Source organism: Urocitellus parryii, chromosome 3 (genome assembly GCF_045843805.1).
Source record: "Urocitellus parryii isolate mUroPar1 chromosome 3, mUroPar1.hap1, whole genome shotgun sequence".
In the NCBI taxonomy this organism is placed as follows: Eukaryota; Metazoa; Chordata; class Mammalia; order Rodentia; family Sciuridae; genus Urocitellus; species Urocitellus parryii.
The window spans coordinates 40,384,429-40,401,483 of NC_135533.1; the positions used below are offsets into that span (position 1 = coordinate 40,384,429).

The following is a 17,055-nucleotide window of genomic DNA, read 5'->3' on the forward strand; positions in this document are numbered from 1 at the left end:
TTTTCTTCAATTTTGATAACATTACTGATTCCTCTCTAGTCTTAGGGTCAAAAAAGAATTGAGTTCTTTTGGTGGAGGTTTTGTCAACTAAATTTTGCATTTCTCTCATGACGACATAAAGAGCAAAAGTTATCTGAATATATTATTCAAATACTTTATTTCTACAAATTAACCTTACACCTGTTATTATTGGCTCATCAGGTTGAGCTACATTCGGAAAGTTGATCAGGTTTTTACTCCCAACCACAAGTTTTATCTCACCACAGACAGTCAGTGGTCCAGAGAGGAATGCATTCTGCAACAGGTCAGACTGGGGATCTGTGCCAGCTTGTCCTCAAGGGTGTCTACCTTGCTTGCCTAGATGTCTGCACTGGACTCATACAACCGCAACCGGTTTTACCTGATCCTGGATCCTGTTTGACCGAAATGAATAAATGAAAAATAAGGCTGAGATTAAACGCTCAGCTGGAGCCAAGCTTTCAAATTCACGTGTTCCCTGTCCCACCAGGAAAGTTAGATATGTGGGTTCCCCCCACCCTGCCGTTTTCCCTAGTCCATTTTAAAGGTTTCAACTTCCCGTGGGGGCACTCCTTTAGATTGTGGTCTGGGGTCAGGATTGGAACAAAGAGTTGGATGACATTCCTGGTAGGGTAGAGGGGACGACTGGTCAGCCAGAAAACTGCTCATTCCCTCCTTTTTTTTTTTCCCCAGCCCGGGTGGGCGCAGCGCTGGAGTGAGGAGCACGCGCCAGCCCTGTCCGGCTTTGGCCTCCTGACCCAGACAGCTCCCAGCGCGAGGGAGCGCGCGGCAGAGCCCAGGGCCCGCTGCCAAGAGTTCGAGTCCTCCCCGATCCGGATGTGATGAAAAGGAGCAACAGAGGGAGAAGTGTTGGAGAGGAGTGTAGGAGTGGTGGAAGGCGGGAAAGAGAGACAGAGGGGGGCAAAAGTCCTCGTCGGAGAGGAGCTGGCCAGAGTGAGCTGGCTGGAAAGAGGGGGCGGAGTGCGCGGAGTCAGAGCCGCCGCCGCTGCCGCAGTTGCCGCCACTGCGACGTCTGGGCTGAGCCCTAGGGAGGCGGGAGGGACGCGCAGGGGCGGCCGCCGCCGTCGTCAGGCCACCAGGGCGAGATGCGGCCGCTGCCAGAGCCTCGCTAACTTTCCGGGGCGGAAGAGGAGGCGGAGGAAGGGGCTTTGAGCGACTAGGGGGATGCAGAGGTAGGTGGCCGAGGTAGGTGGTGGCCCCCGGCCGGGACCAGGAGGGGTCTGACCTCCTCCTCCAGCTTCTCCTCAGCCGGATCTCTCTTCCTACAGCCCCCTCCCAACACCCCCGGGCTCGGCCGCTGTCAACTGTACTCTGAGCAGTTTTCCTCGCAGGTTTCCTATCAAAACTTCCCCGGGGAGGAGTTTGAGGGAGGGAAGCGGAGGGGGAGGGAATGTCCCGCAGGCGGAGTGTGCTCTTCTCTAAAAAACATTTTTTTTTTTTTTCTTTTTCCGCCAGAAGCAGTCGGTTCCCTGCACTCGACACCTAGCAGGCCTTCCTCCGTGCGCCCCGCGGGGCGGCGAGCTAGGCGGCGGCGCGGCGGGCTTGGTGCAGCGGCCCATGTCCAGCGCGGGCGAAGCCCTGGCTCCCGGGCCCGCGGGGCCGCAGCGCGCGGCCGAGGCGGGCGGCGGCCGGCTGGGCTCCCCCGCCCAGGGTGAGTGCGCGCTCGCAACTTGTGAGCTTCTTTTTCATTGTTGCGTTTTCAAGTGGGGTCCCCGGTGTACTGATAGGGAGGGTGGTTTGGTGCTCTGAGGACCCATTCCCATCTCATAGTTGTGAACTTTTGCACAGTTCACGTTACTCAAGCGAGTTCGCCCAGGATTCTTGCCCTAGATCAACAACCGGATAGGAGGGCGGGATGGGCTGGTCCCTCCACTCCCCCTTCCTTTGGTTGCGGAGAAACAGGATGACAGGATGGCTTCTTCCTTAAGCATGTGCATTGCTGGGCCTAAGACTCAGAGGTGTGGGCTGGGAAGCACTTCTCTAGGTGTGCCCAGTCCTGGTGTCCTCAGATTCAGGATGGCCTCCAGCTCCCGAACATGTGTGCGCTCTCCTTTTCATCTGTTCCTTGTGGGTACTCTGCCATCCGGTTGATAATCCAGGTTTCTGTGACCAATTACTTTGGAATGACTCCTGCGTATGTTTTCAATAATTGTTTTGCTTTGAAATAAACAAGTATTTTAAAAGAAACGTTTTCCAAGAATGAATTAGATCCTTTGTGTTCTTCCAAAGAGAAAATACTACTGTTTCTTGGGAACTTCCATAACAAGCTTTTAACAAAGTTAGACAACATCTTTCTTCTCTTGGAGGTAGTATCCTTAATGTTTTCATTGGGTCTTACATTTTTCATACATTTTTCTCTAAGGACCATTTTAATGTAAAGGATTCTGAGACTGATAAACACTAAATAATTTTCCAGGACTCTAAAATATACCAAACAGTCTTGACTTTAAGCATATCTGATAGCAACCCCCTACCCCCATAATAATGTAATGAGTTTCTTGGTTTTTTGTTTTTTCTTTATTTAAACTACCAAAAAATGGAAAAGAAGAAGTTAATGTTCAAGCCACAGTAGATAAAAGCAGGAAACATCCATGGTTAAATCAAAATGTTCTGGCATCCAGGGCTGTTAAATTGAATTACATTTATCATTTGCTTTGAAAGAGTGACTCGTTTTTTTCTAAACAGAAAAAATAAAAATGATTAGCTGCAGAAAAGCAGAGAACTTGAATGATAAACATATGTTTTCCCAGAAGCAACCCATGTTCTACACATTGTATTGTCAACACAATCATTTTCCTGTCATTAGGCATGCCCTCAGTAGTCATATCTACTCATTGATGGGCTGTTTATGCTCCCACTTGAGCTGTTAATCACTATTGTTAAACAATGCTTATGTCAAAAATCAACATCAAACACCCAAGGAAAACAATTTGATTTGGAAATAGTTAATATGTGTGATATTCAACTTTATTAGTATGCATTTTTAAAATCAGCTGGAAGAATCTGCAATAGTACTTAATGCACCTGTGTTATGCAAAGCTGCCTGGTGTCATGTGATCTGACTTTAAGAAGCAGGGCATCTAAAAGGGCCTGAAGTAGAACCTTTGCTGTATGTAACACACAGGCTCTCAGACTGGAAACTAGTAATGTATATATCAGAAAATTACCTTAGCTTCAAGAGGAACATTGTCATACACTGCTTTTTTTTTCTTTTAATTCATTTAATTATGAAAACTTTAAAAAATAGAGATCTATTTAATTATAGATGTAAGGTTGATTTTTTTAAAAGAAAATCTTCAGTATCTACTAAACTATTGTATTTTGAACAGGTAGGTTTCTGTAAGGTGTATTTAAAAAACTTTATTTTGGAGTGAGTAGGTCAGTGAGAAAAATGTTTTAAGAAAGTTAACAGAAAATGCCATTTAATGAAGAAGGAAGTGAACTAAGTCTTCCCATGAAAAATTAAGCAAATTTGCAAGTATGAACTTAAACATAGATGGTTTTTACATATCTAGTATCTTTGCAAAGAGATATCCATACTGTATCCCAAGGCATAGGACCTTAAAATTGGAAGTAATTTAGAGATCCACAAGTCTGTACTCCCCAACAAATAAAGCATTCCATTCTATATCCTTTCAGGTGGTGCTGAGAATCCTACAGTATAGTTCCTTCTACTTTTTAGATTTAGGAATTAGAAAAGGTGTCCTTATTGAGAGCACAGTTCTGCTTCTTAAAATGTTCTGCATTTTTGTTGTGATTCTGAGCGATTTGCTATTGCTTTGAAAGCATTAGAGAGCATGGAAATCTCTCCTGTGTATTTCAAAGATTGTTATAGAGCAAGGGCATGAGCTCACATGCTCCAGGCTGTAAGAAGGAACCAGGACAGGTGTCAGACAATAAGAAGCAATGGGATTTCAGAGAACTGGAGAGCTCATGGGCCAGGCGGCCACACTCTTTACCTTTAACCAATCATTGCCATGTGAGTTAATAACTTCTGATATTTCAGGAGATACTGGAAGTTGGATTTTTATGTGTTATTTCTCCATTTCTAAAACTTGCAAGTTTTAGAAATCACTAAGTCTATTTTTTTGTGCAGTTCAAACAAAACAACTACACCTGCAGGGTATGTGACCTGTCAGGAGTGATTTGTTACCTATATTACTGAAATTAGAAAGTAAACAGGTAAACAGGACATTTAAAATGATTTTCCTATTTTTGATTAAGTTTTCTTTTGGTTTGTTTGTTTTATTTTGTTTTGTACAAGGAGTTGAACCCAGACATGCGTAACCACTGAACCACATACCCAGCCCTTTTATATTTTGAGACAAGTTCTCACTGAGTTGCTTAGGGCTTCTCTAAGAATCTGAGGCTGGTTTTGAACTTGTGATCCTCATGTCTCAGCCTGCAGAGCTGCTGGGATTATAGGTGTTTGCCTTATGACTAACTTTTAAAATATTGGGCTGTCTTCTTATGTGAAGATTCAGTACAAATTCCTTGAGAGGTGAAGAACAATTTGGACCACATTGCATTCTGAGACAGAATGAGTCTTACATATGGTTCCTCCAATTGTCATTTTTGTTTTCTTTTTTGAGAAGCACTTTAAAAGTCATTGTGTTATCAAACAACATTGAAAGTCTAAGCTTTTGAGCTTTGGTGTAGTAGTTACTAGAATTTGTATAATTGAAAGAGACTTGTAATTAATTGCTTCATTCATGCATTTGTGACTTATAAACTAGAGGGATCTTGAGAAATAATTTAGTAGAAGGTGTTCATTTTTTAGGTGAGGGAAAGGGCATCCAAAGTATTTAAGTGACTTGACCAAGGTTCCATACACAGAAGTAAGAGATCAGGTAGAAGCACACACTGTAAAATATATGTCATTGTGATGAATGTGGTTGAAGTAGAGAATCAATACAACTTTTTCATCTGGGGTAGATGCATCACAGTTAATAGGCTTTGGATATTGTGAATCACTTGAGCCTGTTTCTGTCCCCACCCCCACCACATTGCATTTGCCAAGATGTAGACTGTTGGACTCTTGAGTGCTGGAATATACTTTAATGTGATAATGTGTGATTTAATGCACTCTTCTCTCTTGGGAGAGTCCTCTGAGACTATTAGGCGGACTTTTCATAGCAGGATGCAAAATGCCAGTGAAGTTAATTAAAAATAATCTAAAATAGAAGCTAGGGAGAGAATCTTCAAGTTGAAATTACATAAGAAGAGCTTTGACTTAGAAGCTTAGCTGAGTTGTCAGGAGTTTATAGTGGCTAATCAGATTTCCTTTTTGGGAAGCCTGTTTATTTCAATTTATATAAAATATGCTTATGCACATCAGTATTCTTCTACTTTTGTCATATTGTTTTATCCTTCTAAGGATGACATTTCCCAAAATGTGTTATCTTTGGACAGTTTCTATCCCTGGTCCTCAGCTGGGGATGATTTTGCCCTCCAGGAGACATTTGCCTCTCTCTGGAGACACCTCTGGTGGTCCTGATGCAGTGGAGTGTGTGTTCCTAGTAAGAAGGGACCAGTAATGCTGCTCAGCATCCTTCAGTGCACAGGTTAGGACAACCCCACACCCAAGAATGATCTGGCTCCAAATGTCATCAGTGAACAGTGTTCAGCTGGAGAAATCCTAACCCTAACCCTCTCTCCCTCTCTTTCTCTGTTTACTGACATCTTTTACTTTACACTGGCCTTACAAAATCAGATTCTCAGGGTGTGGGACCAAAGAATCTGCATTTAAACAAGCTCCAGGAGTTCTCTAATTAATTCTAGCTGAGAATTGTTAATTTGGAGGCACTTGTAAAAAGACATGTTGTATTGATGGATTTTATGAACAGGATAATCCTTTTATGTTAATTTTTGGAGGGGAAAGTCTTCAAAAAGCTCTAAAATAATTTCCTTTCAGCTTCCAAAATTTAAATCATATCACTCCAAGTGAACTCTCTGCTGATTCTCTTCAAATTTTTATCACATATACCAGTTCATACACAAAGTACTTCAGAGAATTCATCCTGTAAAAGCTGATTTGTTTTCAAAACAATATGTATTAAAATAAAATATATTTTGAACATGGTAAGAGAAGTACAAAGTAAAAGTTAAAAAGTATGAGATAGTAAGTAAATGGGATTTTAATACTTTCTTTCACGACTTCAGTAGATATTCTTGTCCCGATATCCTACACTTTGGAGATCCCAGCTTGTGATGGTCCTGAATGAGTTGTGTTCATTTGCAATTTAGACTTTTGGAACCTGGATTATGCTTTCTCATAGAAACAGTGATAAATTATATTTAGCTCCATAATAAATCTCAAAAGATTGCTGGAATTATATTTTATTAAATTTTTATGTCTATAATGGTAAATCCCAGAGAAATTAGTATTGCAACTCTGACAGCCACGTATAAATAACCAAGAACAAAATTAAAGTGAATAGAAGCTGGTTTAAAACACTTTTTTTGAATATGAATGATTATGAAAGGATGGGCTTAATTAGAAAAATAGAAGGTGACTTGTCTGGATTTGGAAGAGGATTCAGGAGCATTTTCAAGCACCTTACAACTTTTTTGTTTGTAAAGGAACTAATGTTCATTTTATAACTTTAGTTCTAGAAGTGCAAGGCTTATCAGAATGGCAAATTCATTTTCTATTCCTGAAGAAAAAGAATCACATGAAGAAGAGAAGAATGTAACTTGGGAAAAACTAATAAGAGGAAGGAGGGAGGTGGGAAGGGAGATAGGAAGGAAGGAATTAAATTTAAGAGAACATTTGGAGAGGTTGAGCTGTTTGAGGTGATGACTGTGCAGAAATGTTCTAAGGGATAACATGGTGAGACCTGAGCTTGTGGCTGGCGTGTGTAGAAACAGGTACTATAATAGAGGCACAAAGAATGTGTGAGGATAGAACTTTGGAGAGAGAAAGCACCATTAGAGGGGGATTTGGAAAAGCCTCAAGAAGAAGTTTTAATTCTAACTAGGCTGATTGTAGGACTCAGTGTTGTGGAGATGGATGGTAGAAAGCAAGACATGAAATGTTGGGTACTGCACCAAGAACATTTTATGGTCCATATGGAGGAACAGAGAATGAGTGCAAAGATAGGGGAAAGTCAGTTTCAGGAATCTTGGTTCCCTGCTGAGGAAATGGTATTTTTTATGTATAAAGGAACATTTTTCTTGTTGGCAGTGGTGAGCCATTGAAGGTTCTTGAGAAGGGGGAAGTATCAGACCTGATAACGTGGTTTTAGGAAAATAAACCTGGTGACACTTGGAAAAGGGAGCAAGGGTAGAAATGGCAATCTTCGAGAAGTCCATTACAGTGGGCTGCCAAAAAAGTAGCAGACCTAGGGCAGCCTCAGTCAAAGAGGAACCGAGGAAATAGATTTAGGAACAACAACAGAAGCAGAATAGAGCTCTAGCTAGTGTCAAGAGCCTTCTTGGGCATCAATTTTTACTTGATCATCTTTGAATCTCCTGAGATTCACATTGCTCACATTTTGATGAACTGAATTGATATGATTGGGTAAAATATTTAATATGGGAGATGGGGGAAAGCTAGAAACTTAAGGTAATACATAGGTTTGCTTTGTAGCCTGAGTAGAAACATCAGGAGCTGTTGAGTACTTTTTTTTTTTTTTTTTTTGGTATTGGGGATTGAATCCAGGGGTGCTCAATCACTGACCCATATCTCCAACCCTTTTTTTTTTTTTTTTTTTTGTATTTTATTTAGAGACAGGGTCTTTCTGAGTTGCTTAGGTCCTCACTAAGTTTCTGAGGCTGGCTTTGAACTTTCAGTCCTTTTCCCTCAGCCTCCCAAGCTTCTGGGATTATAGGTATGCACCACTGCACCCCACTTGAGTCTTTTGACTAGGCTGATTCCAGGGAACTCATCCTTAATCATGAGGGCCAATAGGCAGCTGGAAATGAGAATTTGTAACTAGGACAGTGGTGGGGGTTAGTCTCCGAGGCCAAGAATTTACCATCAGGTTGCTGATGAGTGGGCACAAGAGTGAGGGAAAGGACTGAAGACTGATGTTTAGAAATGGCTGTGCTCTAGGGAGGAATAGTGAAAATAACAACAACAACCAAACTACAAAAAGAGTTCCTAATGATTCCTCACAGAAGTGTTGGACATTTGGTGGTTATGGAATATAATAAAAGTTGTTGTCATTAAAGAGAAACAGATGTAAGGAAGGCTTCTGTTGAGTGGATGGAGTGAACACTCCCTCCACATGAATGGGAGGAAAGCCAGGGGATCTAGAAGTAGACCAAAGGTGGCAGGGAGAGGGATGGAAGGATGGTACTGTGGGTTTTTGTAACTGAAAGAGTAAAATTCTTGAAGGAATTCTTTACCAGTCTTTGGAAAGAGAGCAATTTATCCTTTTGAGATGGTGCTGGGAGAGAGTGATTGGTGATAATCTAGAAGAAATCTGATCTAAAAAAGAGAAGGAGACTACCGAAGGCCTCTATCTTCTCAGTGAAGTAGATGGTAACATTTGCTGAAAGCAAGGGAGGTTAGGATGAGTGGAGAGATTGGAGATAGGTGGAGAAGATTTGGAAGAGTGAAGAATTTAAGAGGGAGTCAATTGGGGGCAAACAAGGCTGCTTAGTAACACTCGGGGGCTTACCTAAGAATGAATGGCATGAATTCCAGTGGATATGGGTTATCATGGTTGATTGCCTTTCTCAGAAACAGCACATGGGAGCTTGGGAACAGAAGCAGAGAGAATGGATTTTGAAATTAGCACAGGGTTGGATGATGGCAGGGTGGAAACAATGTGAGGACAAGGGACAAATATCATACATGTGTGGGAAGACTCTGTACTAACTGACCTTGTTTTCCAGGCGGGGTAGAGGAGCCAGAGTGCCCAGGGATGCAAATGGCAAGCTAAGATTTATGGTCAGGGGAGATTATGCTTGTTTTGTCAGTCTATGGACAAAAATTTAATATATATGATCCAGTGACCTTTACAGGGCTGCTAGGGAAGGCATGGAATTTTTGGGTGTGTAAGGGCTTTTCCTGTTACTTTGAACCCTATTTCCTGGTTCTTGTTGAGGTAATTTCATGGAAAGAAAGCCAAATAACAGAATGCAGTTATTTTACTAGTATTATATTTTTATAGTCATAAAAGATTGGGTGAAAATAAGGAAACATAAATTGACCCAATCTAATGTTATGCCATTTGCAAATGGAAGATTACTTAGAACAATAACAAACAACAGAGGAAAATTCAATCAAATTGTTTTTCTGAGATAATGTAAGTATTCCCCTGTGATAAAGGCAGAAGATAAATCAACTGATTTCTGTTTCTACTTCTAAAAGATTTTATTCAGTTTTTATTAAGAGCACACTGATTCTGGACTGTCTAGATTCTAGATTTTGGATAGTGTAATGTTGGTGATTCATTGGAGCAAATCGAAGATGGTGTAGCCTTTTTCTCTCAGTGCTGTATATGAGTCAGTGTTTCAGATGTCTCTCTCTCTTCTCCCTCTCTGTCTTGCCAGTAACACTTTCCTGAAGTTACTTAAACTCTTAATAACTTCTTTTCTCATTAGCATGCATGTCCTGAATGAGGAAAGCTTTTGAACCTTAAGTTTTTGAAACTGAGTTATGAGTTCCATTGTGTAGGCTCATTCTGATCACTTTGGGTTCCCTGAGTAGGAACTATGAAAAGAGTGTAACATGAATTCAGTTTTGTTTGTGGTTTCTACTCCCAGTCTACTTCTGTTTTCAGATTCACACCCACATGATCTGAAGTAAGATGATTCATATACATGTGCCTTTCTGCCTGTTTTTTTAAAGGAGTCCAAGGAATAAAGTCTGAAATTGATGTTTATGGTAACACAAATGTTTTCCAGTTAAGACATTTGAAAGGGAAAACCCTGTCTATAAATATATTTTGTGTTTACTATGTACATCTACTATGTCCAGGGTCCTGTGAAGATTAAGAATGTATAATGCATTGTTGTGCACTGAAGGAATTTGTAAACAAGTTGAGAGAGGATTAAATATGAATGTCTAGCAAATTAAATTGCAATCCCTTATTTAAATATCAATTCAAGATTACAACAAGAACATATGACAAATTAGTTGATGTCCAGTTGCCAACAAACTGCTGATATCATTCTGGAGCTAATACACTTAGAGGTTGGGAGAGAATCTCAGAATGTGAAGGAGTCAGTTTTTGCTGGGCTTGAGCATCTAGTGAACTCAGCTGAAAAATACTCAGACTGTAGTTTTTTTTTTTTTTTTTTTTTTTTTTAATTGTGCAGAGTTGAGCACTAAAAATAACGCAACATGTGGTTGAGTACGTGACAGGCACTCAAGGCTAAGTGGCAGAGTATGAAGGAACCAGCCCCCTCTCTTTCCTATCTTTTCTCAAATGCACACCCCTGCTCTTTTTTCATGATGGATGCCCTTCTGATCTCTGGGGTCTCTATGAACATAGACCTACTTTGTTCTTATTTCTTTCATCACCCAAGCAACATGCAGGATTTTGGAAGGGCTTTACTGTTTGTCTTTGAAATAGAAGGTGAAATTATCAAGCACAGGAGTTTACAATATAAAATATGTACTATGTGAAAATAACCATCAATGTGCAAATGAGTGTAATTCTTGATCTAAGGAGCAATATATTCAGTCTTTCTGATGTGAAAGTAATTCTGATTGGAGAGGAAAGAAATTGAGACATTGGCAGGGACATGGGGATAAAAGTACAGATTTGGGAGAAATTTGGAAGGTGTATGTAGTAGGATCTAGTACTTGATTAATGTTGCAACAGGAATTAAGGGGGAAATACAGTTAATGCTGATTCTGTAACTATCATGAACTGAGATGCAAGCCATAGTCGGAGGAACAGGCAGGGAGAAAAGCATAGTGACAAATTGTGGGGAGTGTTGAATTTCAGTGGCTAAAGTTGGTACCTCCACATAGGATATATCTATCCAGGATAGTGGATCTACACGTTCTCATGCTGGAGGAACTGAAATGTGGAGTTAATGAGATTGCAAAGACCCTATCACAAAAAGATAGCTTTCTAGTGGGCTTAAAGGAGAATCCAGAGAATGCTAGCAGAGTCAAAGCCAGGGAGGACAAGGTCAAAAAGATTAAGGCTGGGCTTCTGAATGAAATGAGAAGCTTCTGGATTGGGCATCTATGAGAATTAAGAAGGGACTTAAAACCAAATCCATATCTATCATTCTCAAGTCTAAGAAATCAATTTTAATACAATACTAGTTTACTCATTATTATCTTATTTATGCCTTTACCTCTTGGAAACCATCCTCTCCGACCTCTCTTATTTATTTACTTCAAGTTCAATCTCCATAGCTTTGAAATTCCTTTACGGATTAAAGCAGCCCCTTTGATTTGCTTTTGATTTTCACTGGCCATCATTCTTGTAATAAAACCAAATAAGGATGGTTTCTGTGCTTAACCAGAAAGCCAGAGAGAGAAAGTGTTCCTGATCAGATAACTCTTTGAGAGTTAACAGAAATGCTTTTTAAACAGCAGCACTTATAAGAATGACTCCATGAAAGACTAAAGATGGGTGTTTCCTCATGTTTAAAAGGGGAAGATGGTAGAATGAGGCACATAGACTGCTAATTAAGGGAGCTGCATAGACTTGTTTTCTGGAATTCAGCCACCAGTTATACAAACTCTATTGTGATAACTTTCTAGAAAAGATCAGGAAGACTCTCCTGCCTTTAAGAGTGAATAAAATGTAAAACATCTGAAAAACCATTCAACTGAGGTTGTTTAACTCAAGAAGGTAGAAGAACACAGCGCTGTCGCATGAAGTGAGGGTGAGCCCTTGCTTTTTTGATTTGTTTACTTTGTTTGGTTTTTTCCAAAGGCAAAATATGATGAATCAGTGAAAAGGACAGGGAAGTGGATTTTAGCCAAATGTGAGGAAGGTCTCTGAATAATTAAAGTGGAGTAAGCTATTTCTTCTGAGGCTATTTCCCTACCCCTAACGTGAGTCTGCTGCTCTTTGGGCTGCTGGGTGCTAAATTCATGTCATCAGGTTATTCCAGGGACCACGGAGAGCATAACTCCAGATTCCAGAAGCCTATGAATGTTTGGCTCTAGCATGAGCATACTTATTGGCTGAGTAAACATAATTGAACCTGGATTTAAGGAGGTAGGAGTTTCTGTGTCTGTGGGTCAGTCATCCTGAAAAGATATTCTTAGCATCAGGGACTTAGTTTCAACTTAAAAAGTACTAGGGATTAAGATGACTGAGATAATGTGTTCTGGTCCCCTGAATCATGTTATCTAACTTCCCTTCCATTTTTTTCTTTCTTTCTTTCTTTCTTTTTTTTTTTTAAGTGGAAGTTGCAGAATTTCTACTCCTCCCCTCACTTATATAGAGCCCTGATTTATTCTGATATATTTTCAACAATTGTAACATTTTGTACCTATTCTTGTACATTTATATTCTATTGTATGTTCTGATTATTTTGTAATTGTTTTATACTTTCCTTGTGTATATGCTTTCCTCTTCCTCAAATCCATAAACTGATAAAGTCAATGTCTCTTCCCCTCCACATTCTTTTGAATCACACCCTAAGCTTCTAAATTGATAAGAAGCCCTTTGAAGGAATACATTTTAAGTCTTGCTCAGAACTCTAACCACTTTTCAAAATACTGGTAGCAATGAATTTATTAAATTAAGTTGATTGAAGCATTTAACCATTCAACAAACATTTATAATATATCTGTAATTGCATAATAACTTTTTTGTGTTTACAAAATTATGGAATGTTCTGGCCACGCTCAATCATTTGTTAAAAATGCTTTAGTCATTGAGATTTTAATCCATTTTAGAACATTAGACAAAATAGGTTAGTTTTGCTTTGTTCCTTAAAGGTCATGGGACTCAAGGGTTTTTTTTTTTTTTTTTTTTGGATCAGTAAAGAAGTGAAATTCCAAAGCCTAAGGGTCTTCCTGAAAACTGCCTTATCTTTGGTTTTTTAAAGGTTACATTTGGGAAGCGTTTTAGAATTTCCACATTTTTGAGCCTCTGGGAAAATCCAAACTCAGTTTTTTACTTTTCTGAGAGATTGTAGTCTCAGATTACTTGAGATTCCATAAACTAGAATGCACATAGATTGTAATAATGCTGGTGTTTGGATGGAAGAGTAAAAATAAAATTGTTCAAAGCAAATTTGTTTATAGAGAAAGTATAGAGTTTTGAACAGTAGCAATATATGTATTTTGCAGATTATAAATGATCTGTCATAGATTATTATCAAATATTTAATTGAAGAGTATGAGACCCAACAAGCAGAAATCCCCAAATTTATGCAGAAATAGAGTTACTTCTATTCCTTTCTGTAAAATAGATTTATACTGATTAAGTTTTATGAGGCTTTATAATGATTTCTGCCAACTACCCTCATTTATATACTCTTTTACTAAGTAAGCAAATAAAATATGGATAACAAGTAGAAAATGTATTTGATGATTGGTTTGTGAGCTTATACACACCTTTGCCTAGTTCAGTAGAATATTTGAGGTGGCTTATGTGAGTACATTTAAAGAAAAGATTAAAACAGAATAATGGAAAATGTGGGTATCCTAGGAGATCTAAGCTTGGGAAAAAAAATCAGAAGGTAGAGATATAGATTCAATTTTGTTTATAAATTTGAGTTAAAAAGAAAGCAATATTTTTATATCTAGACTTACATTGTCTACCAGGAAAATAAAATAGCACACATTCTCAGAGAAAACAGAACATTTTCTTGTTCAGTCTGAAAAGAGATCATTTGCAATGGTTTTTCATATAGAGATTACTAAATGGATACTTCCCTCAACAGCCTCCCTGTGATTTGTTTTTAGCAGGTTTTTAAAATATGCTGTATGTCATAATACTTAATGTAATAATAGTAGCCACTGTGAATGAGTCCTTGCTCATTCTGCTTTCTAGGGTTAGGGTCATTTCTACATCGACCTTACGAGGTAAATACTGTTGTAATTCCCATTTTAAAATGAAAGATTAACTTGCCCAGAATTCATATCCTTAGTGGTGGCCCAAGCACCTTGATTTCAGACCCTGTGCAGAGAAGGACTTAGGGGTAGCATTTCTGCCTCAGAGACTCTAATGAGAACTTATTTTATTCATCTGGAAGAATTCACATATTTGAGCTTTTAAATTGCAATATTGTCCCTATTTCTTGGAAAACTATGTCATGTTCAGAACTTACCTGTTTTAAAGTTCAATCAAACACTTACATGTAATAACTTTGACAAGTGCATTTTATCCTGAAGCAACCATTCCTAGGTTCTTCCATTACTTTTATTTGTTAAAAGCGTTCAGCTATTGAGATAATGTATTTGCTTTACTATAAATTGATAGAAAAAATATCCATCTTCAATAGTTGAGCAGTTGTCGTATAGAAAAGGTTAAATTTACCATTTGTACCTACAAAAGACAGAACTAGTACCAGTTATAGATTAGCCAAAGGCAGATTTATGTGCAAAATAAAGAATAACTTACTCATGCACTGAACTGACCAAGAATAGAATGTGTTCCTTTGTGAGGTGCCATTCCTTAAAATGTTGGAGAAGGGCTGAGTGTTGTATTCAGGTTTTCTCTGCTGGGTGGGATACGAAATTTACTGAGCTACAGATCCTTTCCATCTCAGTATTTTATCATCTTATTTCCAACCAGATATCTGACTGGGACTTACTCTGTTTTCTCATCAATAAAATTGAGCTAATGCTTTTATCCTCATTACATCATTAATGGTTCTGAAGATCAAATAAATCTATATATTCAAGTCCTTGGAAAACTTCTAAGACAGTATTGTAATTGTAAAAATTATTTCTTTTCTTTCAATGAAAGAATTTATGTGACAACTACATACCAACTGTGTGGCTCTTCTGTGGTATATAAACACACATACACATATGTATGTTATATTACATAAATTATTTTTTATTATACATATTACAAACTATATATATTTATATTACATAAATTATTATCCAGTTTATTTAAGGCTCTTAAAGATTTTTCTTTCTTGTTAATCACCATTCAATTACTTGATTCCCCAATTATTTAAGTGATACTACCAAAGTTTTAAATTTGGATAATGCCAGCTAGGTAAAATATTAGAGAACTTTAAATTAAGTGAAAATTCTGTTTACTTGAATCTTTTCATTCTTCCTCAGCAAGAGTAATCAAGATTGGAGAGGACTGATACTTACCATTTGTATTCTTTAGAAAAATAGCAAAAAGTAGCTATTGATTTTGTAAGATAGAGAGTAATTTCTGACTAGGATATATCGTATTTAAATTGATCATTTAGAACCTTTATATTTTTCTTTTTTTTTTTTTTTTTTTTTGCCTAATTCATGATTGTCACTTTCTTTGAGAATTAACTCAAATCCGATGCCTTACAAAGGCTTTGCTATGATTTGCTCTCCTCCATTCTAAACACACTTCAGTGTGCAGAGGAGATTTGGGCTCTATTGTTCAGCCTTGTGCAGAGTCTGACTTATAGAATTTGAGGGTCAGAAAGGCCTCTGCAACCATGCTGCTCAACCTTCATTTCCCAATGAAGAGGATGAAGGCAGCAAGGCCCAGTCAGTGTCTGCACAGCTGGTGGGCCTTTGAGCCAGAATTATGACCCTGGGAAGTTTCCATTAGCTTTTGTTTTGTAGCTGCTTGATTGTTTCATGTGTGAGTGTTTGGTCTCCCAAGCTGGAAGATGAGTTGTCAGGACCCAGCTTTTTTCCTCATCCAAACATCTTTCCCCATTTCTGTTTCCAGACTAGGCACACTGGAATGTCCACGTGTGAGGCTTTTGGAGGCAGGTTCCAGTGCTGCGTGACAACCTTTGCTCAGTACCATTTTTAAAGTGTCTTCAATTTTTATCTTAATATGTAAAACATACTTCTTTTCATCCCATCTATTAGCGGAACTGATTAGTATTATAAATAATTCAGGTTTTGTATTCTCATGGTTGTCCTGACATGGAGACAGAACTAAATAGCTCTATATTAATTAGATGATTAGATAAAATTTCATTTTCTGATTACTTGGAATCCTGTGACAAGGTGATGAGTAGCAAGATATGTATCTGAGTATTTAGTATGCTCTTCTAAGTTTTTTTTTTTCCCCTAAATAGTTGTATAGTGTAAGAGAAGAGCTTGCTTAGAACAGTGTCCTTCAAACCTGGCCATATGCCATGACAACATTACCCTTCCAGCAGCCTACCACCTGAACTGGGACCTGGGAGATTGGGGGAGACTGGGGCCTGTGCATCTTCGTGTGCTTAAAGAGTGCTACAGGTGGTTCTGGCTCAGAGCCAAAGTAAAGAACCCTTGGTTAGAAGAAGAGCATTGTTGAGATGATGAAGGTTGCTTTTAAAGAGAAAATTGCTATATTGGGTTGGAGTACCTGTCAGATGCATACAGAAAAAGCTACAAATGGTACAAAAGGTACATGGCTGAAATCGCCTTCCTGCCCACAGAGTAGTTGAATTGCAACTACAGATCTCCAGAATGGAATTGATTCGACTAAGACTGTGCCCTCTGTTTCTGGATTCAGAAACGACACAGCAAACCTACATTGTTACAAGAAATCTGTTGTTAGAAACTAACATTTTATCATCATAATGAATAATGGCTTACCCACCCAGTTAAAAATTATACTAAAGTTGGTTCTGTGTTTGAATATCATGGTTCATCTTATACCTGTTCACCAATTAAATCCTGTTCTCTAGTGCATTTCTTCAATGACTTATGTAAATACCCACCACATAGGGGCTGCCATATGGGTATTACATGAAAATGAATAAAATATTTTAAAATATTGATAAATAATATGCATACATGAGAAACTCATAGAACAGCCAAGTGCTCACAATGGTTCAGTTTATACAAATAGAGAATTGGCAAAGGTCAATTTAAGCATTTTACTGGGAACCCTTTCTGAGCTTTGCTTTGGGCTGGGTGCTGTGGATCACAGCAAAAAACAGAGACTAATTTTTGTGCCAAGACATTTA

The 17,055-nt window shown here is 38.6% G+C and overlaps 1 protein-coding gene across 1 annotated transcript in view; it reads left to right on the forward strand.

The window, feature by feature from the left end:
* Positions 1-1,099: 1,099 nt before the first annotated feature.
* The window catches only part of Mdfic (MyoD family inhibitor domain containing), an 84,795-nt gene continuing 68,839 nt past the window's right edge, over positions 1,100-17,055 (forward strand). The window contains exons 1-2 of the mRNA XM_026408895.2: positions 1,100-1,211; positions 1,495-1,690. Of these exons, the coding sequence (XP_026264680.2) occupies positions 1,597-1,690 (94 nt within the window). The 5' untranslated portion in view covers positions 1,100-1,211; positions 1,495-1,596. The remainder of the gene's footprint in view (positions 1,212-1,494; positions 1,691-17,055) is intronic.